At 41.1% G+C, this 27559-nt stretch overlaps 1 protein-coding gene across 2 annotated transcripts in view; it reads left to right on the top strand.

Annotated features, from left to right (window-relative positions):
• NTRK2 (neurotrophic receptor tyrosine kinase 2) overlaps positions 1-27559 on the top strand; it is a 201032-nt gene that overhangs the window by 139218 nt on the left and 34255 nt on the right. For both annotated transcript variants that reach the window (XM_039566951.1, XM_039566957.1), the window contains 3 exons: positions 8263-8393; positions 15216-15388; positions 18811-19045. In XM_039566951.1, the coding sequence (XP_039422885.1) occupies positions 8263-8393; positions 15216-15388; positions 18811-19045 (539 nt within the window). The remainder of the gene's footprint in view (positions 1-8262; positions 8394-15215; positions 15389-18810; positions 19046-27559) is intronic.

The following is a 27559-nucleotide window of genomic DNA, read 5'->3' as shown; positions in this document are numbered from 1 at the left end:
AGGACAGCAAGTCTGTAAAAGGGAATAGCTGCTTGTCCAGGTTTGTTCACCTTTTTTGATGTTTTGATCTTCTCTCCTGTCACGTGTGTCTCAGGCAGTATAATGCCAACCCCTTCTGTGTCCCCATAGGACAGATGGCAAACTGACATTCTTTCTGTGTCAGTGTGTAGGAAGACTTCTTCTTTTTCTTCTTTCTAATGAGTTTGTTTTTCAGTAAATAATGCAGGGTGGAAAAGATTTTATATTTTGTTTGTTTGCAGTGTCCCGTGTCTTTATGTGTCATTTGTGGGTCCTCCTCAGAGATGGCTAAACTCTTAACTTTTCTTTGTGTTTAAAGGCCACTTATGGCAAAACCCATAGGAAAGAAGGAGGTATGCACAGAATCATAAGAGCAAATAACCATGTAGGTTATTCAGGCAAAGCCTTAGCTGTTTGCAGTTAAAGAAGCAGGCAGAGACTGAGCCTTGTGATTAGGGGAAGGTTTATTTCAATTGGCTCAAAGAAAGCAAAGCATAATGTAAAATTGCATAAGATTCCATTTTTTTTCACAGAAGGCCACACAGTGTGTTGCAGCCTGATAGAACTGTAAAAGGAATTGGGAAAAAAAATTAGGAAAAGGGTAAATAATTTGCTCAAAAATGATCTGTAAGACTGGGTTTTGTCACGCTCCTAGGACGTTTTCTCTATGCTAAATTAGCTGTAACATTGCAGACCTACCCATCTAACATGGCTGATCAGATGCTATGCTGTCTTTTAGAAAGATAGCTCATCAAAAGGTAAAGATTGAGTATGTGCTTAACTTTTAAATAAGGGGATAGAATGTCAACTGTGAGCCAAGTATATGGTTTATTCCTTCACAAGCTTGAAAGCTCGATTTACTTTTCATATCTCCTTTTGAAAGGCCACCAGTAAAATGCTTCTGTACTCCCTCATGTAGAGCCATAAAATTATTTCCTTTTCCTTTTAAAATGAAAAGCGAAAAAGCAAAGCAGATAAATGTACATCACAACCAGTGCAATCTGCTTTGAATTTCACCTTCATACCCATTTACACTAAGCTTGAATATGGCTCAGCCTCTGGATGTAAGTTTCTTTCAGGTCCTACTTCTCAGGCTGGCACCCTAGGATGCTTTTCAGACTATGTCTGTTTCTGAAAACAGAAGAGAGTTAATATTTAGAAGACAGTATGTTTATTGGCCCTTCCCCTTCTGCAAGTATCTATTATATGAGATATGCTACACGGTATTCCCCCATCCTTTGCCAAGTACTCCTATTTCTGTAGCACAGAAGATTCCTAAAGATTAGCATAGTGTGAAGGGAAAGGATTTCCAGGTCTGAACTAAGAGGAGGGTGTTCATAATGAGATCATTGTCTCCAGTTAAACATGAAAGACAGACCAGATTTGCCCTCATAAAATAATACTAACAGGTTTTATACAGCAACTCATACACAATAGCCTCTGAGTTGTAAGATGATTAACCTTTTGGAAGAAGTGCGTTGTGATTGGCATTTATAAATTAAGTGTATACATATCTGCAAAGGCAGAGTTTTGTCAAAATTCCAGGGCAGTTTTCTGCTCAAAGCTGATTTACCATACAGTGCTGAAAAGCTTTTAGTAGGCTGGAAGCATCACGGAAAGAGAAATGAAGATGATTAATATATGCTACTTATTCTGAAAATAGCCAAATTTAGCTTTCAGCTATTCTGGTATATACCAATTGTTTCAGCATGTAAAAGATCAGTTTTAGGTTGCTAGGACTTTAAAGGTCTTGTGCACCTTAGTTTTAATATTCAGGTCAAGTTCATATATGGATAAACTGTTGGCTTCATTATTTTTTTTCCATGAAGGGTGAATTTAATTCATAAGACTCGTGCATTCAAAACAGTGATAGCATTTTTATTAGAATTTCTTCTTACATGATGCTTATTTGAGTATAAGGATCTAATCAAGTATGGCATCATGGCTATCTGTAGCCAAGATGAGAGGATCTTGGCCAGCTAAGCCAAATCAATTGCTGAAAAAAAGAGTCAAGTAAAGTGTCTCACCAGGAATCAAATATTAACCCCAAAAGACAGTAAACACTTGCATTTCAGACAGAGAAGACCCATGCCTGCTACAGCACAGTGAGTTTACACTGGGTAAGAACTGTGGTGCCCCTGTTGCTCTAGGAAGGTAGGAGAGATCTGGGCACCCTCCAAGGAGGTGCAGCACTGTATTACAAAAGGAAGCCTAATTCTAACCCAGGAAAATAGAAATTCTGGGGTTTAAATATAGATCCTGTGAGGATTTAAATTGTAAACAAAGCAACTGAAAGGTTAAGCTGCAGCAATCACAGATTTATTTGATTTACCAGATGTAGCTCCAGACAAGTAGGAAGTAAGTGCCTGGGAATGAGGCCATTCCTGTGACAGTCACTCATTTGCCTTTCATAAATGCCTCCAGTTCTTCCAGGAAGATCACTTCCTCTTCAACCTGGCCGTTAAATGTCTCCTTAAGGCCCACTTAGGATCTAATGCCTGTGAGAGAGCTGACAAATCACTGATGGCCACCCAAGGATAACTGTTTTGCAGCTCTTGAATTATACTGGGGTTTTTTCTGAAAGACACAAAACAAGACTCATAGTGCTTCAGAAGCTGTACTTGCACAGGTAATGTGACTAGGTCCAAGCGCCTTTCTGGCCTCGTTGTTCGGTGAATCCTCCCTACTCAGTTTTCTGTAGCCTTTACCAGCACGTTTCATTTAGAAGAGAGTACCTGAGGTACTGAGAGGAGACTTTCTGTCAGCTTAATTTACTTGTGTTGAAGAGGTGTAAATTGATTCTCAGCTGTGGACCATTATATATACATATGTATGTATAATAGTGTGTACATATATATATATATACACATGCACATTAAGATACGCACACACACACACACATATATAAAGTGTGCATATATATCTATGTGTATACATACGTATATGAAAACATTGTTCCCACCTACCAGCTGGGCATGAGCCTTACATGAGCAATTGTTGCTGCTATATGGTAAAAATGAAACAACAATAGCACTACACAAAAATTTGTATCGAATAATAAGTAACAAATGTTGTATGGGATAAATGCATCAAACAATCAGAAAGGTACAACTGATCTGACCTATTTCTGCACCCAGGCAAGGCTGACAGGTCAAAAGGTTAAAAAAAAAAAGGAAGCCATTGTTGTTGGCTTTTATTGCCACATTAAAGAGTAGATATCTCAATATGCCAAAATTTCTATTCTGGCAACAGCTTGTAGAAACTGTAGACATGCTGCTATTGCTTAATCTGATGGCTATCAGTTTAGATTTGCTGCTTGCTCTTTGTAGTGAATTTGTACCCTTCTGCTATAGGATTCCAGCAGAAACTTCTTTTTTGTGAATGGCAAGCACTGTACAAATTTTATATACTATCTAAACAATCACTTGGCCATTTACACCTGTTTTTATCTAGCAAGGTCTTAGAAATAGTTCAGTCCACAATTGCAGTAGAAAGATTGGAAAAAGGAATGAAGAAATTTGCAAAACGTCTTTCTGTGGCACCTCATGTCACATCACAAGTTGAGTCTTTTCTGTGACTGCCTTTTTCTTATGCATCTGTGAGTATGTTTATAATATCACCTTGCCTGGTCTCTTGGCATCTTGAAGGTCCTCGTTCTCTTCACAGAGTCCTGGCACAACAAATTTCATCAGGACTGTCCCACGTGTATCACTAGCAAAATTTTGAACAGTATCCTCAGAAGCAGACTCAGCAGATGATTTAAGTGGGCATGCAACACAAAAGGATCTTACGGTGTTGGTAGTTCAGTGAGCAGTGATGCCTGTCAGCTGTGGCTTTTATTGTGCATCTGTGAGTCCATGTTTCAGTCTCTCCATTAATCTCCTCACTCTCTCTCCTGAGATAGATGGGAACATATTTGAAACCTACAACATTTGTGATATTGTAATTGGGTGAGGTCTTCAAGATGAGACACTCACATGCATACAACATAACTATGTAATTTTTGTGCCCCCTAGGAAATCCAACCTTAAAAGGACTAGTGTAGTCTATGGATGTGCAGAGATAGGGAGCTGATTTTAGGTTTTTATCACAACCTTGTGGAGAGTGGCTTCCAGTTGGGAAAAAACAACTGGAAACAACTTCTTTTAAAAGGTTGTTAAAAAATGTTCCAGAGAAAATTCATGAAAATGACTGGTGAACTGGAGAAAATATTTTCCTGAGGGGAGGAACTCCTGTCTCTCTGCCTCACCAAGAGCAAGAAGGGTGTTGATTACATGTATTTAATACCAAACCTTAAAAGGCTGCTCAGACTATCAGAGAAAGTCCCTAAACATCAAGGGAGGAAGATGCAAGCCAGACAAGTTAATGATTAAGAGACAAAGGCATGCATTTTTATTAGCAATGAAATGATTACACATGAAAGCAAGTGGATAGTTCAGACTTTCAAATCAAGACTGGCACAGTCTCTTTCTGGAGGCAGTCTTCTGCCACGTACAAGTCATTCAGCTCAATATTATGCTCCATATAGTTTAGAAGGTCCACTTAGATGGTGTAATGGTCATATATGGTGGTAAAATGCTAAGACCTATTATTTGTGACAGAGGGGAAACACTTCCACTCTGTCACATTTTATTTTTTAATTATGGCCAAAAAAAGGTAATAATTTATACTGCTGCATATCCTGCTGTCCGTGGCAGGATTCATTTGTGTCCAGCTCAGGGAGTTCAAAGAGGTAAGGTGATCCTGAGTTGCCTGTTCTGCTGGAACCCACTCCAGAATGTGGTGTGACCCTTTCTGTTCAGCGTCACCATCAAAGGTAAGGTTACCTGGGGAGTGCAGTCCCATGCCTGCAGATACGTGTTGCATCATTTCCAGTGAGTGAAATACCAACACTTTTGGTGAGATGCTTCTGAGACCCTGAGATGAGAAGAGAAACTTTTTCTGCAGTTGTGCTCCCAGTTGCCCTCTGGTTCCCTGAGGTCAGCCATGGGAGCCCCCTGCTTCTAAGGGTATGGCTGCGTGGGTGTTGTTTTAACAATGCCTCTTTTCAGCATTTACCCTTCTTTGTTTTGTCTTGCTTCGTATTTTTTATTTCACTTCTCTCTGAAGTGTTTCAACTCAGCTTTTAGCTTAATGGAACATATTTTTTTACAGTAATCAGTCAGGATTTAAAACCAGAGATTATATGCTCTTAAAAGTACAAATGGCAGGTCAAATGCAATCGCCAATTAGAATCAAAGGAGGAAAATACACAGCTGTCATTTGAATGTTTGTCTACCTTTTCCTGTGAGACAGTGTTACGAGATGGCTTCTTTGTTTATGTCACCTCTTTGGCCAAATTCTGCTTTGTTTCTTCACTGTAAGTCCAGGATAATCTCTTGGAATTTAACAGAGATAATTTGCTTTATCCTGATAGTAACTGAAAGCAGATTTTGACCTGGGTTTTCCAGTGTATCTCCTGCTCAACAATCCTCCCACTGAAGATGGTGTCATTATAGCTGGGGCCCTGAGTGTGCTAAACGGATTTTTTCCTTAGCTCATATATCCGTCACATCATATGTGTTTGATTTACTTACATTGTTCTTACATTTAATCTCTGCCCATTTAGTCATACTTACTGTCATTTTTTATTTGTTTAGTAACTCAGCGCAGCTCAAAAAGTTAACAGGAATGGATAGAGCGTAACAAGTTGCAAATACATTCTGTGCAGACCTCTTCTGCGCCTCGCTGCGTTACAGGTTTTACGGTTTGGTTTATGGGATGGATTGTTTATTCAAATGCTTGGTAAGAGTCTTTAACAGCAGCTGCAAGTGTACTACAGAGAAGTATTGAATATGTTTCTTATTTATTTTTACTCTATTGTTTGTGAAGTCCTCCAGGAGCTTCACAAAATACTCCTTTGTACTGCTAGGGCCAACATTAGCAGTATAATGGGCTCAAAATGGAGAAGACCCACACAAAATTCAGACTGCCTTCATCACCGAGTCTTTGGCAGCTGTGGGCAAAACCAAATGAAAAACTGCCTTTGATGCCTTTCCCCTCTGGGAAAGGAAGAGAGGCACCCTCCTGGCAATACTAGTAAGGCAGAGAGAAAGAGAATTCCCCAAGAGGCAGGGTTGGATGGCAAGTTTTTTAGGGGATAGGGGGTAGCACTCATTTATTACCAAGCATTTTTAAAGCTCGGGTGATGAGATGTGCCACACTCCAGAGCTCGGGTGGCATGCCAAGGTAGCAGTCCTTCAGATCTGCTGGTCTGCCTTGTGACCAGTATCAGCAGAGGCAAGGGATGCTGGTTAACTTGTGTCTGTGAGGAAAAGGTGTATTTTGGTTCAGGCCTGTCTTGTGCTGGCTGCATTTTGAGCCTTTCTTGCAAAGCCAGTGCTGAGGAGGAAATGAAAATAAAAAGCAAATTCATGCTGACTGCAGGGGACCTGCTCTGGTAGCTGACCAAATAAAGCATCACCATGACAAAACTTAGTCTTATGCTAGACCAGTGTGTGACAAGAGTAAAAAATGTAGGTACCGTGCAGTCTCATTTCATGTGCACCTAATGGGATGTGTGGCCTCTTCTGGAAGACCTGGCATTAGAAAAGGAGGCTGTCAATATCCCCCCCTGCAACCACCAACTGTGGGGAAAGCAGCAAAGCATGGTGAGTCTGGTGGGCTGTGGGGGGAATCCAGCCTTCCCCACTCTATGCACAGGATATGGGGGGCCTGCTTGTACGCTGGCCAGGGGCCTTCTAGCAGGTGCCAGCTGGATCTGGTGGAGATCTGTTCCTCGGGTGTGCTGCCTACCTCGTCACAGCAGATGCCTGATGAATCACTCACTCTCCGAGCCTGCTCCAGCACCAGGTTTCCCTCATGTCCCCACACATGGATATGAAGTGTATTTACATGCAGTGTGCTCAGGTTAGGTTGCTGTAGGCTTAGGCTGTGGGTCTCTTGTACACTGTGGTCCTTTTCCCAAATGCTGGTGATAGGAATAGGGACAGGCTGTGCCATTTCTCTCTGCTGATATTATCATCAGCACTCCATTTTCCATCCTTTAGTCATGGAGGCAAGGGCTTTTTTGTGTAAGTGGTCACCTGGTTTGGAATAGGCATGTTTGCAAGTATGGAGGCAGGAGTCGGTCTGAATCCGGATAGATCCTAAATTATTGGCAGGGTTCAGTCCTGGTCCCTGCAGTTAAGCAGCCACGGTGAGATTTTCACCCTTGCAGAAGCCAGACTGATGTCTGCGCACTGCTATTTAATTCACTATGTTTAGAATTTAAGTTGGAAATGGGCTTCTTCCAGGCAGGGTTAAATTTCAATGTTTGCAAAGACAGCTAAGTGCACTGAGGTTAAAATCATCAGCAGATGCTGTCTGGATTTTACAGTTTCAGCAACACAAGCTGTCCACCCTATTGGCAGCTAAACTGTCCTTAGAACTGCTTTATTTAGCTTGAACATTGCAAATTGATAATGTATTCTACAAAATTTAGTACAATAGTTTAAATATTAAAGATTGTAATGGAAGCTTTTGCTGAAATGAGAATGTAAAATAAGTAAAAAAAAAAAGTTCATCGACTTCAATGTTTGAATCAATTGATTCTGGGCAGCAATTGAACTAAGGTTCTGTCCACTATGTGTACTAAAACCTTTGTCCATCTTTTATTTCTTTTATTTCAGATCAATATTGTAAATCATGTTTGTGAGAACAATATTTCTTATCTTATTGTAACTGTAGTGTAGCACAAAGTGGGGAAGCAGTGGAACAAGTGGTAAGTAAACCGGAGTGCTATGGCACATTTAGTTCAAAGAGGACGCATTTAGTTTTCTTGGTTTAGGTTAATTTTAAAATTTTGATTTGGACAAGAGAGTTCTGGTATTGTTAAAGGTACAAAAGTAGAAAAGCTGTGACAAAGGTTTGGTTTATTTTCTGATTCACTGTCTTAATATTTTTTAAAAAGTAGCATTGGCTCTTATGTATGCTCTGCAGCAGTCATGCTAACATGATGATAAATGGCCTGTTCCCAGGTGACTCTTAATTCCGTGTCTTCTTATCCAGCAAATGCACTACCCTCCAAATATAAATATATAAACCCAGTCTTTTTGCAGAAAGCAGTGAAAAATGACATGTGGGCCCTTTGATTCCTTCCCTACTTTACAGGGAATCCTATCTCCATGTGGCTGTAAGCGTGGAGTCCGTCCCCTCCTGGAATTGCAGCTCACTTCTGACCTCCCTTTTGTCTTCTTTTCACAGTTGTGCATCACATCAAGCGCCACAATATCGTTCTTAAAAGAGAACTGGGAGAAGGAGCCTTTGGGAAAGTCTTTCTGGCAGAATGCTATAACCTGTGTCCTGAGCAGGGCAAGATCTTGGTGGCAGTGAAGGTAAAAGAGTCTAGGGTTACCATTATTAATTCATGGTTGCAACTAATGCTGCTGTATTTGTAAATGATCATGTTTGCCAATTTCATAATCCAGTGTAACTGTTCTGATACATGTGGAAGAGTTCACAAGGCTAATGGAGTGTTAAGAGAATTCGGTATTTGATCTTGCTGTGGATTATAAAATGAGAACTGAATCTCGTAAGGAGAAGGGAGGAAACAGATTGTGTCACGAGGGGGCAAAATCTTTTATGATCTGTCTGAAGTACAATTAGTGAAAAATAATGTCTAGGTCATTAAAAATGCATGTGATACATATGTGTGTCTAAAAAATTAATCTGTTACTTGCTAAGTGAATAGGTTATGTTTATAATTGCTAGACAAAGAACACCTTTCTGTTTCAGGACTGTGCCATTCTTTTAGTCAGCAACTGAAATCCTCTGTGTGTAGTTGTCACTAATATAGCTTGGAGACCAAGCCTTCTTCGCTGCATGGAGCCATTTTTGTCCTCCAGAATTCAAGAGCTGAGGTTAGCTGTTGACCTTAGCCATGGATCTAGCTAGAAAATAGTATTGGTGAAACTACACTCTCAGAGTTTGCAAAGTTTCCCTGGGAACAATCTCTTATCTCCATCTGTAGTGTTCTGCCAAAAACTAAACAAGGTGTCCAGCATTTGAAATATCTCATTAAGTGCAGGGAGAATAGATGTTTAGAATTTGGGCTGTGCCTAGTGACCAGAAAATAATTTTATCTGACAGGTCACAATTAGGCAACCGTGTGTACATTTTGAATGAAACCATACAGTAAAAGAAATCAAGTAGATCATCTTTTTGAATTTGGTAACAAAAAATAGAGTCTTGAATCTGACAGTGGAAGAACACAAAAGGAGGATAGACTTGTAGAGTGCTCCATCAAAAATAGCAGGTTTTTGGGTTTGCCAAGGTTCTAAGCTTTTTGATACTTGGGAGTAGTTCAGTCATGTTGACTGGTGAGAAGAAAATTAAGCCCTGAAGGGATATAGCATAGACAGGAGAAACCAAGAGATAGGAGATGACAAAACTAGATCTGAATGATTTTTCTGTTGTATTTTGTTGAAGCTATAATGGAAATTTCCTTTCCTCTATCACTTCAGGGAACTGCTTGATAGCAAAATAAAAGTATTTCCATTCATTTGTTCCTTTTGAAAGTCCTGACCAAATGGAGCCTAGCACTTCTGCTGTTAAATGCTGCACTGCACTTTCTCAGTGTAAATCAAATGGAAGAGCATTCAGCCTTTAAAGGTACATATGTCTCCATAGATTTAGATGACAAATCTATCCATTTTCTGGGCAGGTTGTTATACTATTTTTCCTCTCTTTATAGTGTCCTTAATAAGAATCTTGCAGGCAGCTGAGACCAGGTTATGCCCATTTTATGTTTCTGTCATTGTCTCTTAAAGATGTGACTCTGGCTGTTATCACAGAGCAAATTTTTTGGTGAACTGAGCCACTGGATTGATCTTCATATAACTGAGGGTTTAATTGCCTGATGCTTGTCTCTTTCACTGTGGTTACCAACCACAGATAACAGGTATCCTTCAGTCACACTGGAGGTCAAGGGATTGGGCCTCCACTGGAGTGCAGAGAGCTGTCCTGCACTCCAGTGCAGGACTGTGTCTGGACTCCATCCCTGAGCACAGGATTTGGCAGTTTTAGCCGTAGAGGAGCAGACCTGGGTGCCAGCAGCAATGAGCAGCTCCTCCTGACACACAAGGGCTTTAGAGCACTTCAGCTCCATGGGCAAAACTGGAGCACACCCATCACTATCGAATAGATTTGGTGAGCCCAGTGGAAATAGGTACTTGCTGAAGAGTAAGCTGATGCCAGGGAGATTTCAGCAGCCAGGAGGCACAGCCTCACCTGCTGTCCCATTCCACTATAAAAGGGGAAGCCGGGAAGGATTCTTTTGATAGATTTTTCTGACGAAAAATCAAGCACTAACATGGCTATATTATATCTGAAAACCGTTTATTGAAATAATAAAAAAAAAAAATCCACCAAATCAAACAACAACAAAAATGAAACCTAAGTGTACTTATTAAAAAAAAAAAAAAAGGCGGGGGGTGGGGGGACGGGAAGAACAGGAAAAAGGAGCAGAAAGAGAGAGAAGAAAGAGAAGGGGGAAAGAAACAGAAGGCAGGGGACAGCGTTACCACAGAACCCCGGCTATTTGTGACAGCATCGATTAGGCACAGGGAGCGTGAGTGTTGAGAACTGCGGAGCGTTTGTGTAGCTGCAGCGGCAGGTTGGCCGCGTTTTTTGAAGAGCAGCAGGCTGCGTGTCCCTGCCGTCGGCGGGGAGCAGGCTGCCGTGGTTACAGGCGCGCTCCCGGAGCAGCTGCGGGCGGCGGCGGCTGCAGGCTGGGTGCCGCGGGGTTGTGCTCCGGGCTCGCTGCCGCGGGCACCGCGGGGAACACGGCGGCAGCGGCGGTCACGGCGAGATGCAGGCCGCGGCGGCTGCAGGTTGGGTGCGGGCAGCGGCTGGAAACTGGGTGCGGGTGGCAGCTGAGGGCACGAGATCCTCATGGCGCCAAGCTAGTTCCCGGAATGGGCACAGCAGGGCAAAGCAGGCGCAGGCACAGGCAGGGAGACAGGACCACAGGGGAGAGGGCGCGAAGGCAGGAGCAGAAGGGGCCAAGCTGACCCTCCAAGCGACCCAAAGCAAAAAGACAAGCCAGACCTCGTGGTGCTGCGGCTAGCCGCTTTTACGTGCCCTCAGACTCCTGCCCAGTTTGGCTTCGCGGGCCCGTCTTGCCTTCCCCGGCTAGCGTGTGTGTGGCGGCGGAGTGGGGAGCTGCTCGCAGTCTAATCTCTGCCCTGAGTGCCGGGTGAATCTTCTCTGGGCACAGGGCAACACAGTTTTTTATAAGAATTTTCTTCACCTCATTTGTGACATATGTTGAGGCATACGTGTTGGTCCCTCTCACCTGCACAATGTGGGTCAGGTTGGCTAGTGGTTTCTGTCGGCTCCCTGTGCCTTCCAGTTGCTGGAAAACTGTATGGCTCAGGCCTGCCCCTGAGCATCCATCCTTCTAACTCGACATGTCCCCTTCTTTTCAGCCAGCTGGTATCCAGAATGCTGACGTTGCTTCAGCAAATTATTTAGGAGCTAAGAGGTCCTGAAAAATCTGGGAAGATAAAAAAGATCAGGCTTAGCATAAAATACCAAAGAGCTTGAGCTTTTGCTCCTTTAAAGAGGAGAAAGGCAATTTGTTTAAATTGGTTTTGATTAGTGTGGGCTTTTTGGGGGCAACACAGGAAATACTTTCCATAGGACAAAACCTGAGCCTGGGCATTGTACTAGCATTGCCCCATAGCACATCATGTCAGCACACCATTTGCTGCAGGCACTTTTAGAGAACAAAGGATGGAGGAAGGAAAAATTACTCGTTTTTTGAGGGCCCATTTTGCTGTGTTTGTTCAAGCCGGGCTCAGTACTGCCTCCTCATAGGATTGGATCCCCAGGCATAGTCTCACAGTAGCTTAGCCTGTCCAGAGAGGGAGGTGAGGCTGACAAGGCACAGGTTAGCAGCTGCCTTTGGCTCCCCTGGGAGGTTTTGCTCAGCTAGCAGACCTGCTGTGTGTGTGAGATCAAGAATATTTCCATGGCACCTGCACAGGAAAACCAAAGGTTTCCCATTGTTCAGATCTTCAGTTCTGAAAAGTCTCAAAACGACCCTTTCATTTTTTGAGGAGAGGTACCAGTCAGCTCTCTTATATTGATGGGAAGCCATAGCAATGATTTTGCAGGTGAAGGCTGAAACAGTAGAGAGGAGTGGTAGTAGTCATGTAGCTGTCTTGAGGGTTTGGCTACCAAGTCCTGCTGATATTGGCGACAGCCCCATCCTCCTGCTGTTGCTCTGACTTGCCCATGAAGGCAGCTGTGTGGTGTCAGGGTGGCAGTTCACACTCGCTGCAGAGCACAGGCCAGTACAAGACCACACAGAGTGCAGATACCTGGATAGGGACTCTGTGGAGGAGAGTAATTGTGAGGTGGTAGTCCCACTGTTACAAGGATGAACTTGGCAGATGTGGAGCTCCTATAAGAGCCAGGGGCCCCTCTGTTTCCCAAGGAAGCTTGTCCCTCCTCTTTAACTGTGGGCCTGAGTGGCTGGAAAGCACATGTGATTGAATCTCAGATCCTGCTTGGGAAAACCTCCTGTCATGCTTTGTATGCAGAGCTTTGGCATACTTGTCAGTAATGATAATAATAATTAATATGTCTTTCCTCTCTTTGTGCTCTTAGGGTTTTATTTTGGTTTTTTTCTTCTTTTCCTTGCACTGAGAACAAGCTAAATGCATTAGTCAATGTCATTTCTATGTAAATTCTGCATACTTACTAATTTTTTCACCTTCCAGTCTCCTCCTTGCCTGACTGTGCCAGCTCTCTCTCATGCATTGTATCTATTTTGTGCACTACATGAAATAATGAAGAGGAGATTTTGCAATGGTGGGTGACAGAAATTCTAGTCACCCCATCGTAGTAGAAACCCTGCCTGAGTTTCACCTGAGTTTTAGACTTTCCTGCATTTTGCTGTTTGACACAAAATGTGGAATTGCCATGGCAACTGCTCTGTCATATGATAATTTTGCTGTTTCTGTGAGATAAAAAGCGTCTTCTCAAATATACAATATGCCATCCTCACAGGACAGAGCTGTCAGCATTTTTACTGTCTTTCCAGGGAAAGAGCCTGCTGGAAAGAGGATCAGCCTCTACTTCTCTCTGTCGGTTTTTTCCCAGATTGCTATTATTTAAAAATGCGTTTTATATGAAATGTTTTTCTAATTCTGTTGTTGAGAAGAATTACAGTCCAATCACTCCATATATGAAACCAACAGAGGAAACTCAAATGACAACAGAATTACCAGCGATTTCAGTATATATAGTATGCGCTGGACTGTGGGTTGGTGCCTGTATCATGTTAAAGCATCATCCCAGAGCCTGGAAGTATTGGAAAACACTTCAATTCCAGTCCTCACTCAGTTAAGATGTGATTGTATGTGGACCATAGTGGGTAGCAAATTTGATATCCGTGGTACATCTGTGTATACTAACATGTCGTGGCTAGCGAGGCCTTGATGATGCAGTATCCTTGTTGCATCATTATTGGTAAAGCTTTTGGAAAAAGGATGCTGGGCCTGAAGGCATGTTAAGATTCATAAATACATTCCTCAGGGAATGGACATCTAAGGCATGAGTGATTTCTTTTGCCTCTAGGATCCACAGAGCCCGAAATCCACAGGGAAGAGCCCCTGAACTTGGAAGATAGCAATCCATTCTGCTCTACTCCTTGTCCCCCCATCTGAATTTTATTATGGTAGCTGTTCATTTTTCAAGACCCAGGATTGCGATATCACAAGTAAAGCATGTGGTTTTTTCCAACAGTCATCTTCTAGGCTCTTCTTCACACATGCATACATATAATACTAGAAAAGTGGACAGAATTGTCCCTGTTGGAGAAAAAGCTTGAACAAACCATGACTACTGCAGCTAAAAACTCAGTTTGTGTGCAGAATGATTGGACAGTATCAACTTTTTCTGTTTCTGTTCTGATTAGTGTGGTTGGTCCCATGCTCTGTATATTAATTCAAGATAGAAAATAAAGTGTCTAGATGGCCAGGAAAAAGGCATCCTTAGTTAAAACATTGCCACTACTTTTGTGTCTTATCTTCCATTGTATTAAACCTAGGTATTGTTAAAATCCAGAGGCACAGAGCCCAGACAGCAGTTTCAGTGAAGAATAAATTGTGAATGTTGGTAACTTGCCATCTTTCTCTTGTGGTTTTAAAAATACTGTTTGAATTAGCATAGTGCAACCATTGTACCTATTGAATATAGAGTCTATTAGTGGTTTATTGTCAATTATAATTATTCCTCATTTAATTGCTGTCAGAACTTGCTTTTTTTTTTTGTGCATGAAAGTGTTTTCTTGCTCACGAAATGTAGTTGGTAAGGAGAATTCCAAAACTGCCTATGCGTGACAATTAAATTAGTATTATTTCATTTTACAACATTTAAGCCTCCTATTTGATCCAGTGTTGATATATTTCCTTCAAAATTAGAATATGCAAGCTGTATAAATAAAAGGGGATGAGAAAAGCTGACATCCCAGAATTCCTCTGTGCATCTGCTTTCCTCCCTGTCTATCACTTTAGGATTTGTCCTCCAGTTACTTATACATATGCCTAGTCTTAGTCATGTGAGTAGATTTCCACAATTTCAATGGAGTTTCTGGCTGAAGTCTCGGATTATAAATTCTGGTCCAGAGACATACTCTAATGTAAATCTACCTAATGTATAGCACACCACAGGGGCTAACATCAGCAATACATTAAAGAATGCACCCACATTACAACCACATATTTTAAACAAGCAGTTTTATTTTAAAGAACTAACAAGAAAGGTAAATATGAACAGGATACTAGGGGTTGCTTGAGTTAAATGCTAAGGGATACAAACCAGCTGTGCAATAGTATATTTTTGGATGAGATCAGTTTATTTGTTCTGTGTTTGGAAAAAACTTGTCACAACAAGAGCATGAGTATTCATACATTGTCTTACAACACAAGTGTTTGTTTGGGATAACATGTGGCAGGAGAATGAAAATTGTATTGCCATTTTTTAATTGCACTTCAGGATCACATCTGCATTTCTAAAAGAGTTACTAAAAAAGTACTTCCTCCATCCTCTGTGCTGTACTGTGTCCTTATCTTACCCTTACAGGGCTGTCCCACATGTTCCCTACCTTCTGTGAACATCTGTCCTTACGTTTTCATTTTCTCCACCAGACGCTGAAGGATGCCAGTGACAATGCCCGCAAGGACTTCCACCGTGAGGCAGAACTTCTAACTAACCTGCAGCATGAGCACATTGTCAAATTCTATGGTGTCTGTGTTGAGGGTGATCCGCTCATCATGGTCTTTGAGTATATGAAACATGGAGATCTTAACAAATTCCTCAGGTAAATCCATGAACATGCATTGTGCTTCTGAGCCAAAAGTGGTCAGTGAAGGTAGGTGTTACTGGTATTTAATGTCAAATTAACAACTACCACTGGAAAATGCTGACACCTAGGAAAACAAATTGTATGACTCTCGTCTTTTGTACTGGGATGTGGGGCTCTGTTTCTCTGCCTTTTTGGAAGCACCATTAAATCAAGCTTTGTACCAAACAAATGGGAACCGAAGAAATGTTGTTTCCAATATATTTCAGTGTATTCTGATGTTTGGTTATAAATCCTACAGTAGGCATCATTTTCTTACAGGCTTTCTGGTAGCACGTAGGTGGCAAAGAGCTTCTGAAGTCTAACCCCTTTTCTCTTCCCTCCTCGCAGTGTTTTGGAAAGACTGCCTTAAATCTGCAGCAAGAAAACCATGAGCCATGGAAACTTCTGTGAATTGGAAAATGCTACATTTTGGGGTCCAGATTAGGGCTTTTATTTCATAAAGCTGTTCAGGAATGTGCATAGGAAATTGAAATTTGGCAATAAAGCAGTTATAAATAAATATATGATACCTAAGCTTCACAACTAGGTAACCCATGATGCAGGAAGTTATGAACAGAGGCTTCATGTATGCCATTTCTACTAGCCTGGACTTGTTGACATAAAAATAAACAGTTAAGAGATAGCATTTGCTCCTATGTTAAAAATGTAAGAGACTGTTCTTTCAATGTCTAGTGTGTAATTTTATCAATAGCTATCACAAAGGTATTTGAACATACGGAGGTCTTTCCTGCTGAGGATAGCTAGGGGTACCACCATTTTGGAAAGATACCTCTAGCAAAGCTGTAAAACAATCAAAACTGATGTCCCATTAAATGGGTTCATATTTTCTGTATAACTGAAATTACTATGATTGCTAATGCCACTATTTATGCATTTTTTGATAGCATATGTGAAATGAGTTTGTTGTCCTTCTACTGTCTGTTGGAAAAATAGCCACACCGTAAAAACAAATGGCATCAACTAGCATCCTCCCTTATTGGCAGGGCTGACAGGTTTGACAGAGAAACTGGGATCTGAACTGGAGATGCAGAGCAAACACTACTACTTTTCTCAGGCTGATTATCTCTCTGGCAAAGAATTTATGTATATTTAAGAATTCAGGGTATTTACATTTGCCTGCTTGGTCTTCTGCTGTGAATCAGGAGAAAACTGCAGTTTCCCTAGATGCCATCCTAGGACATTTTCAGAACACTGAATTTCCATTAGAAGAAGCGAGATTCTCAGCTGATGAGAAATAATTTCTTATTCCATAAGAAGTACTTATGCCTTGATTCTTTTTGATTGGCCTTTTCTTACCTTGTAACTCTGATTTTGAATTATTGTACAGAAAAGTAGTTTAGCAGACTGTGTATTTCCTACTTTAGGCCTTCACTTTTAAAAAAATTATTAATCAGCCCTTGTCTTTAGAACATAAAATGATTATGCTGGGACAAGCTTTTAAACCTAAGCTCCAATTTGTCATTCCTCTCACATTTTCTGCAGCTTGTGCTGCAGACCAGAGGTTCAGAGCAAAGTGGGCTGTTCCGTATTTCTTACCCTGCAGCGCCACCAAAGGCTGTTGGGGAAAAATTGATCTGAAAATTTAACCCAAATGAGCCTGGCTGCCTGCATGCAGCCAAAGGGTGTTCAGATCTAGGACTAAAGCCTCAAACTCATGCCTGCCCAGTGCTTTGTGGACTAGTGGATGATGTGGCTGCAGAGGGTATCTGTCAATGTTCCTGGCTGTTGCAGACACTGAAGATCACCTCATTTATGGCCAGCACCAAGAGGACAAGCAAGCTGGATGGAATGTCAGGAATAACCTACAAATTCCATTAGATACAGACCACGTCCTCAGGGAGGCTAGCAAAAAGTTCTCTAATTTAGTGGCTCAGATGTTCATGTCTGAGAACACTTATTAAAAAAAATCCATGCAGAATAAAGGTACAGTATTTTTCAATAGGAATTTGCTTGTGAGTTTCAGTTGGAGATTTCATATTCTCCCATTTATTTCCCCTCATCAACCTAGACAGATGAATGGCTGCCTGTACATACCCTGTGGCAGAGAGCTGCTTTGCCTGGTACCAGATGCAGTCCCATCAATGCTACACACCCTCCTTCGTTTCTCGCGTCTGTCACTTTGCTCATGAAATTCTTCCCTTGGGGCAATTTTAATATCATATTTCTAATTGGTAGTGTCAGATTTGATCTCACAGATTTTGATTAATTTGCAACTCTTTTCCAAACTCCTGTGCCCTTACCCTAGAGACAAATTACGGCCTCACCTCTGTTGAGAAGGGGAGAGGTGGTCTCTTCTGAAAGAATGGTTTTCAGGAGTGGAGTTAAAAAAGGCTCCTGAAAACACAGAAAAATAGAATGGATGGGAAAGGATATTCAGAACATTATAAGCTGTATCAAATGAGGAGTGATTGCCAGATGACCTCATTGATTGGATAAGGATTACGTAGTAATTCTTTCTGTAAAACATTGTTCATATGAATGTTTATATCTGTCTTTTCAAGATACTAGGATGTACATACATACCAGAGCTCATGTAGTTAAGACGGGTGAAGCACATGTGTCCCAGTACTTCACTGTGTTTTCCTAATGCAAAATATCTCTGGTTTTGCTGAAGTGCATACAAGTATTCTCATTAATCAGTTGATTGTTGTTTCTTAGGGACTTGCTAGCTATTGAAAACCACATATTTCTGAAGCTGTTTTGTTTTTCCAAATAGTTTTTTTTTTTTGTCCTGTTCCTATTGTCAAGAATTCTAGTCGCAGGCAGGATTCACCCTTGGTGATGAAATAAGCAAAAATCCTTTCCTGCTGAGCATTTGGGTAGGAAGGTAGAAGTATAAATTTAAAATTGCTGCCCTTGTTTCTCAGATGGAGAAGAAAGTTAGTTCTTTCTTGTTTAAGAAAAGATGGAAGGGTCAATGGCCTATATCCCTGCAGAAATCAAGGAGTGCCAGTCACAGGAAAAGTGATGCTATGCATGCCACTTCATTGCCTTTCCCTCAATTGTTTTTCACTCTTACAGAGTGATAAGATTTCCCCTTGGTTCCCAAACAGGTTTGTTTGTCAGCCTTTCTCCAGAAAAGATTACTAGAATGGAACAGGAGAAAGGTGGTGTTTTCTGATGGGTGGTGTTGTGAACACATATGCCTTATTTCCTTGAGTAATATGTATCCTGTTTGTAATGCTCTTCACACCACTTATCTTTCACACAATGAAGAAAAACAGTAAATGAAAAAAGCTAAGATACAGATTTTTACCTATTTCACCAAGGAATTTATAGCCCTTTTGATGGAGTTGTGTGGGCTGAGGCTCACTAATGCCTTTCACCTCTCTATCTTACAGTGGCCGATCAGTTTATCAGCTTGTGTTTTGGTGCAGGGCACACGGACCAGATGCAGGACTGATGGCAGAAGGCAACCGTCCAGCTGAGCTGACCCAGTCCCAGATGCTTCACATTGCCCAGCAGATTGCTTCTGGGATGGTTTACCTGGCATCACAGCACTTCGTGCATCGGGATCTTGCTACCAGGAATTGTCTGGTTGGTGAAAACCTACTGGTGAAGATTGGGGATTTTGGGATGTCTAGAGATGTGTACAGCACGGACTACTATCGGGTAAGTGAACTGCTGTAATAAGTAATAAGCTAGGTCTTGTTCAGTCTTCTTACCACACTGGTGTGACTGATTCTGCTTTTATGCATAACCATCTGTCTGTCAGGTAATTTAGAGCCCAGCATATGGAGACCCTGGTTCTGAGTTAAAAGGTTTTGGTAAATTTGGAGAGTTAATCTGAGTAGATTTTCATGTTTTGTTGTTTATATGTGTTGGTTTTAGATTCTACATCACAGAAAGGTCTTTTTCTCTGGGCAAAAAATTTTGCATGTTTCCTTGGCTTTAGTGAAGAAGAAGCAGCAGATGAAAAGGAAGAGCGGGTAATCAAATTTGGCCCAACACTTCGAAGCTATTAAAATACGTTCTTAAATACTGCTAAGAAAAATGGAAATGGTAACTTTGGGGAGTAGTTGTATAATGCTTCAGTTAACTAGAGGAAATGTAAGTACTGGGCAGCAGCAGTGACCAGTTATTTTACTCAAGAAGAGACTAGGTGAGAAGTTGTTATATACTGAGCACCTGAAAGCTTTTCCTGCCCTTAGGGCTTTAGTCCTACTTCTTAATGTTGAAGAGTTGTTTTGCAGAGGGTAAGAGTAACATGTTGCTCTTTTTCATTCTGACTGTTTTCCCTGAGCTTGGTTGCCATAAAGTGATATCTGAATTTTGCAAAGACCTTCTAAGATTGCTGGGATAAACAAACTCTGAAGATTAATCACTGTTGTTGACATATTTGTGCTATGTGGTAAGTCACGTAGTTGACACCATTTCCTGTTTGCTATCACATTTGTAATTTCATGATTGGAACTGAACCTGTCAGGTGTTTCTGGCTTGGGGAAGGCAATCCATGGCCAAGCTGATAATTTACAAACCCTAGAGTTTATCCTGTGAAATAAACTCATCATCTTTAAGCACATGTTCTGTATCTGCCTCTGACATGACTTGTTGCCAGTGAATTCCTTATTCCTTATTCCTTTTTCGTTATTCCTTTCTTAGCCACTCAGTTTGGATTGTGTTAGTAAAGGACAGTGTCACCCCACCATCAGTGTTGGTGGGATGCCTGGGAAGAGATTGTCTCTACAACTGGCTGAGGCCAGACAGGATAGAGGAAGCTAGACTTTTGAAAATTACTGCTGAATGCTGGTTTACTTAGAAGCTCATAAGTAACAGCCTCCCCTCTTAATTTTCTTTCCTTTCAAAGGCAAACCTAGTATTTAGTAAACATATTATGCAGATTCCTCTTATATATTGTTATTTTGTAAACTGGGACTTTGAATTATTTGATCAATGTGAAGCAAGCATGACTTCATGCACTTCAGAGCTTGAAAACAAATATACAGGATGGTAATAATTTCCTCTGTGTTTTAAAGGACACTGGTGAGCAGAGGCTAAGGTTTATTGATTTTGGATCTGATTTTGCATATTGCATTTTTGCTCCACTTGTTGGGACTGAAGTCATGGGTCTGTTCATACTTCAGTGTTTACCATGTTGTTACACTTAAGAATGAATGTATATGCAGAACAGTACGTGTTTGCAAAGGTTGTTACAGTCAGAGGCAGCATTTTTGAACATATGCTTTGCTTATTTTTGGAAAAAAAATAGTAACTCCCTCTGTTGCATAAAAACTACCTGCAAAAGGGGGCAGAAGCTCAGTAGTCATATGGCCTTCCTGGAGACAACTGAGGCCTGGCTCAGGCATGTGATGGTGTACGGACTGGCATCAGCTTACCTGCTCATGTACCTCTGGATTTAATCTTCAAGTCTTGCATATGAGTACTCAAGCAAAGCTTTTACCCACTGGAACACAAATTTAGAATGACACCCATGACCTGGAAAAAGCAGGAGTTGAGGAAATTCTGGGTAACCTGGGCACCTCTCAAAGGATCTCATTTAAGGGATACACAGTATTTCCCACTCACTATCTCTCACACAGAATCACTCTCTTCTTTCCTTCTCTCCCTTATCTTCACTTATTTTTGAGTTCAGTGAGGGGTTCTGAGAGGTCTAGGGTTTAACAAAGGAGAAGAAAGAGGCAGTAGTGTGAAGAGGATGCAATCATTGATGTGAGAGAAGGAACAAATAAGATGGGAAAGGTACTTGTAGAGAGGTGTTAGTGAAAGACACAAATGTGAATGAAGGGAGAAAGAGGTAAGTGTCAGAGGGGATGATGTAAAGTAGCATGGCCCCATGCAAACTGGTGGTATAAGTTTGCAGAGTGGTGGGTGGATATGAAACTTCAAGTGAGGTAGTTGATTTTTCTACACACTTAAGAAAAACAAGAAGGATAATTTCTCTGGCCCCTCATGTTCCAGCTGGCTTCTAACTAGTGCAGAGGAGGGACAGAGCCAGAGACTGCCATGCCACCATATTCCGCAGTTGATAAAAGCTGGAAGTTACAGTTGAGCCTGTGAAGTTTTGGCCTGCCCTTTTTGGGACATATGTGGGCTGGTCAGAAGATGGTCATGAAAAAGTCAAGGCAATAATGAATTCCCAGATGGTTGACCTGAGAACTGCATCCTTGGCAGACCTAAGTCAGTGATAACACTGGAATGTCACTGACCTACCATACCTAATTGCTTATAGCAAGCTAAGTCTTTTTAACTGCTCAGGCTTAATCACTCACAGAGAAGCAATTCATCCCCAACCCTGACAGCTTTATCTGTTGCTTGTTGGAGAGATTTACACAATTCCAAAAAGTTCTGCAAGAAATGGTTCGTCATCTCTGGGTTTTAATACATTGGAATTGTTTTTTTTGGATCCTGCCACTCAGTCATGATGTTAGATTTGCCCAAGATGATTATTTATAGCTTGCTTCTGTAAGATAAGGATGATCCCAAGTCATTGTGCACTGTTAGATTGTTAATGACATTCTGCATTGAATCAGCTCAGCTGTTAAGAGATGCTTCAGGGAAGAGGGGGAGCAAATTAACCCTTGGGCTGGGAATACATGTGATGTGTGGCCCTGATTGCACAAGCTTTTCTTTTTTCTACCCCTTTCTTTTTTTCTGTCTTTTTCATCATGCAGGAATCTTGTAGGTAGGGGAAGTCTTGATGTATGTGCTACAACCAGTGTAACAGCAATAGTTTTCGATAGTCAGACCAGAGGAGCCTGGGGACATGAAGAAACTGCGATGGCTTTTCTTTTCAGAACTGCTCTACACCCCAGGCCAAAGTAAAACAACTGTCAAGTAATTGGTTTGGTCTGTGAGCCAAATAGCTCCGGCAACACTGCTGCACTGCAATCCTTATAGCACAAAAGATCCATTCACAAAGTTATTTACTTGAAGAGCTTAGGTGTCAGGTTTATTAGGGGTTTTATTTGTTTTGTAGATATTTGGATTTTGTTGTTTGATTTCCTACCCCCACAGGTCTGGGTTTCCTGTCTTAGTCTCAGATACCCAGGTAGTGCTTTCAAGTAACTTTCAGTGCTTTTAAGTGTTGACATTGAAGCATGGAAAGAATTACTTGGTTATTATTTTTTCTTGCACTCAGAGATAATATATCAGGGCCTTTTTAGGCTTCCAGTTCAGTTTTGCAAGTGATTGCTTAGTACTTGGTCTTAAAATAATTTCATCATTTCTTAATCATAAGCAAAAAGCTTGGAAAAAAGCAGAAGTCATCTTATCCCAGTACTTGGAAAACTTAATAGGGATATGCTTTAAATATCCAGCCTGGTCAGCCAACTACAGGCTTGAGCCAAGGTTTCAGATGAAACTGTGATCTCACCAGACTAAGCAAGAGCTTTGCCATTAGTTTCATTAGGACCAGAATTTCACCCTTCCCCATTTTTATGTTTGTCCAGTGCAGGATAGAGATTCTGTTTCTTATTTAGATTTATGGAGCTCAATTGTGTAATCCTTATTTAGCTATTGTATAACCTACTTGCCTTTATGCAACAGCACAAGAGCAGTGGAGAAAGTATGGACTCCTTTTCTCAGCTTGTACAAACCACTCAAAAGTTTGTCAAAAGACTGGGCCTAGTGAGGTTTCTATCTTCCTTTAGACCAAATTTCCCCTAAAACTACAGAGAGGTTCACAAGTTTCCTTCACTTCTGGCACAGATGGGGCAGAAGACTAAGAGGATGCATTTTAGTATAAATTTCAGTGAATCTGTTTCTCTTTAATATCTTCTCCACATTTTGTACCCCATTTTGCTATTTAAAGAGAGCATGTCAGATTGGAAGAAGAGACACAGGTCACACCAATCCTAAGTCTTTCACTCTTGAAGAAAGCCACACAGTAGATGTTAAGTGTAGGAGCAACAAGAACCTGGGCCCTCATCATGCTACGGGGAAAACACCAACACTCACTAGTACTTTGACCCCTTCTAAATAAGACACCAAGCCCCATAAAATTCCAGTCTGCCAGGGAAAAAGAGAAGATTTCAACAGTGTCCTGAGCCCGTAAAGAGAAACAATGCTTGGCAAAAATTAATGAGAAATCTTAGGAAGTCAGTCACACCTGACATACAGCAAGATGTGACAGCAATTGCCATCAGATTTTTCTGTCAAAATCACCTTCTTAACTGGCACCCTATAGAAAGCTATGTGGGCCCAAGCCAGCTGCATCAGCCAGTGGTGTAACTTGCATTTGGTGGTGCCCCTCAGAGCACATCTGGCCATGTTGTCTATTCTCAGTGTGGGAACCAAAGATGAGCCAGAATCAAATCATACCACAAGAGGGAAAACAAGAAGACAAGTCCTGAAGAAAGACTTAAGTAAGTTAATAAGGTGCAGCCTGCAAAATGCTGGCAGGCTTCTTCTCAGATATACCACAGAATTGGATAGCAGCAATCTTGTGTTTTTGAAGCCTGGATTTCTAACTCCTGTCCTGTCACACAGCGCCTTCTCTCAAAGTGGATGTTGCAAGTAAGTAGAATCCTGTGCTGCCAGTGCTTTGCCTAGAAGGCTGCACGGCAGCTTCTCTGTCCTAACAGCTGCAATTTTTGTTTTTTAAATCCAGCAACGTGAATTAACTCATGACCCATAGACACCTACTTGATCACATTATTCCACTCCCTTCCCAGCCTTTGAATCTCAATTGTATTTAGAGAAAGTACTCCTGTCCCCTACCAGACTGTTTTAGAGGGTTAAACAAGGACCACTCTCAGGAAAAAAAGTGTCTTCATTTTCTTTTTCTCCTAACACTAGCCTTCTCCAATGACTTTCAGTGTGTGAAATAGCAATTTCTGTATCTCTTTCTGGTACAGATATTGCTAGAACTGTGAGTGGTATTTTCCAAATCAGATTTTTGCCATTCTTGGATTAGAGGTACCTCCCAGCCTTTAATGAAAATGTGCTGCTTAGTACATCTTAGACTCACATAGCCTGTGTCATTGGCACATGTTAACTGTATTGTCAGACAGTGCCCTGGGCCACTCTCATCTTCCACTCCTTCCAAATGAAGAACATCCCTTCTTTTTTCCTAAGTTTTTGGTTTCAGTCCCTCATTGAATGACTTTGCAATTCATACTGGCACATTTTGTACCTCTAGTGGTTGAGAAAGACTGGTGTTTCTTTTTTATTTTTCTGTGTTCTTTGGGGGCTGGGTTGTTTTGGTTTGGTTTGGGTTTTTTTTAATTAGAATTCAGGTCTTGTCTGAATTGGTGGTGAGTAAAGAACTAAAGAAACAGAATCAGGGTACAAAAAATAAACAGCTGATGGAGTGGGAAAGGTTTGAAGGAAGTTTCCTAGATTTTTGCAGCTTTGTTTCTTAATGTTTTATTGATAATTTCTATTTAATGCTAACATTAAGTATTTTGGGATGTTTGTCTTTTTAAAACATAGGTTCCCATGCACTTTCAGTTAAGACAGGAGAAGCTATTACAGTCCTTAGCCTTCCAGTCAGACTACCAGAAAAACTAATGGTTTTTTTGGAATTTGCCATTCCAGGCCTATTTTAAAAATACATAGATGTTGGGCTTTCTCACTACATCAAAAAGGTGAACAACCTCTTTGAGAAACCATTTTGACACCTGTGAGAGTTACAGTCCTCAGCAAACAGTTCTGATTCTGATTTTTGCTGTTCCTTAGCAAGGCCAAGGTAGCAGTTTGAAGAACAGTGAAATAACATTAGTATTAAAGGAGTGAAAGAACATCTTTCCCACTAACCATACCCTCCCTTCATGTATGAATCTAATGTTGTAGAGTGCTGTATTTCTGGAAACTGCATGATATACTTTTCTGGTGACACTCTATGAAATATTTTCTAGAAGATAAGGCTAGTAAAATAATCACCAGAGAGTGATCTTGCTTAAGCTATTTCCAGTACCTAATGCCTATTTGCGAAGCGAATTCATACATGACAGCAAGGGGCTAAAAAAAGAAAAGGCTGGTTTATCATTATTTGGGCTGTAACTAGCCAGGCAAACACCATGATACAAATGTTTACAGTGAGGAACAAGTGTCTGTCTATTCTGAAAGGGCAATAGCAGCAAACACCTGCAGGTCTCAGCTGTCACTACAGAGATGAATACCTGTGTGTGGGAGTTTGGAGGAGGCTGCACTAAAGAAAACAAGAAAGAGTTACTGGGAAGTCAAGCAGCTTGTCAAGGCATTCTCGTAGGTGTGTGTATTGAATTGTCACAGTTTGAAGGCACAGTTTGAAGGCTTTTTATTAGCTTCTATTTTTGCATCCATTGCTCAAAAGGAAATTATCTGCTTCCCTACATGGACTTCTCGGCTTTCCTCCTCCGTCAGAGGCTCATTGCATCATGTGTAGTGCTGGGGAGGGCAGAGGGTTCCAGCAGCCCTGGAGGACGTGCACAGATGATTTCATGCAACGGGAAACAATACAGGAAATAATAGGCCAGCTTGAGTGATGTAAATCCAAAGTAGCTGCCCTGAAGTCAGTGCAGTAGCTCTGAACTTAAAGAAACATAATCACAAGCAGAATTAGGCCTAATGATTTTACAGGACTTCCTAAAAGACATTGCAATGTCAGCACTTAGAAACTGGTATGCCGCAGGACATGGCATCCTGATGACAAAGGATGAGCACCATGGCTTGATATTATTACTTGCCTGTGCCAAAGTATATTCTGTGCAGTGCAGGAGGCATGCTCTGTTCCCAGCTTTTACTTACACAACTACTGGTTGAATTCCTGGTTTTGTTTGGAATTTACAGCTGTTTAACTTCCTCAGTTCTTCACAGGAAACCTAATTTCAGCTTTGTCTTAAGCAAGAGCAAGTTCCATCTTTTGTAGTACAGCTGTAGATGTAGTCACTTCCTAAGTGAAGTTTTCTCATCATCTTCACATCAGGGTTATTGGTCCTACTTGCACTTCTGTTTCCATCTGTTTTCACCAACACAGATCCTAAGAGGGGAGTCCAAGAAAGTTTTCCTTATTAGTGTTGGGGGAAGGAACATCAGATGTCCAACACGTGTAGTGTGCTGCATTTAACAGTCAATTCTTACTAAACTCTGTCTTGCAGGGTTAATAACAGGTTGGTAATACAGAAAATGAGACTTTTAACTGGGAAGTTGTGACATACTTCACTTGGCCAGATTTGAGCCTCCTTTCGCTTTAAATGAGCAAATGGGAAAACCGCGTCATGGTTCCTGGAGTACATTCTCCTTCAGTCTGTGAGATCAAAGAGTATAGAGGGCAGAAACAAAAACCCATAATAACTAGGTTGAAAAATTAAGCTGATTAAAAGACAGACTAAAGCAAAGTGACCTTGTTGCTATGACCAGTTACTTGATTGCCCATTGCATTTCAGTGAGTAATTTTTCCTTTGTAAATCCACCACCATTAGATTTATACCAATGTGGTTCTCATGCAGCATGTCAAGAAATAAGTTCATCTTGAGAAAAAAAGTTCAAGCCAGGAGGCAGTGCCTAGAAACAAATGTTATGCAGAAATCCTGTTGAGCTACACTATAGCTAAAAGTGTTGAATGTGTGTCGATCAAAATATTAAAGTGCTTGGAAATTTTCAAATGGAAATTTTTCCTCTGTTTGCTTCTGTTAAAAGCTTTGAGAATTTAGTATTTGGTTCTATTCTGGTTATAAAACAGATATTACAGTTTTCAAATGGCTGGAAGTTTTGGATTTCCCACCCCACTGTCAAGGCATTTTTATGGAGTGCTTTTCAGCTGGTTACTCCTGCAGTATGCAGTTGGTAAGAGCCATAGGATCCACATGCACGCCTATAGGATAACAGGAAGTTTACATAGTCATCGTCACCAGTGGCTGACACGGGCTTTTCTGTTGAGGGGCTCTTAGCACAGATGTTCATTAACTTAAAAAGTCCTTTTAAAATTATACATACAAAACTGAATCATTCTCAAAAATAACCACACATATGGATATAAATTGCAGGAAAGCAATGATTCACACATTGAAATTAGCCTTAGGAACTGCAATGTGGAGAGCTTTGCAGAACTCTGATCGTAATCACCTCATTCCATTAAGTAGAAGCAGAGCTGTACAAAGCTATTTTTTGCAGGTGCTGAAACGATTTAACTGTTGTTTAGATGATTAGCACATAGGAGAGCCATGTCCTCAATCCCATCCCTGT

This window comes from Corvus cornix, chromosome Z, assembly GCF_000738735.6.
Source record: "Corvus cornix cornix isolate S_Up_H32 chromosome Z, ASM73873v5, whole genome shotgun sequence".
In the NCBI taxonomy this organism is placed as follows: domain Eukaryota; kingdom Metazoa; phylum Chordata; class Aves; order Passeriformes; family Corvidae; genus Corvus; species Corvus cornix.
Note: the sequence above shows the minus strand (reverse complement) of the source record. Positions and strands in the feature narration are given on the sequence as shown.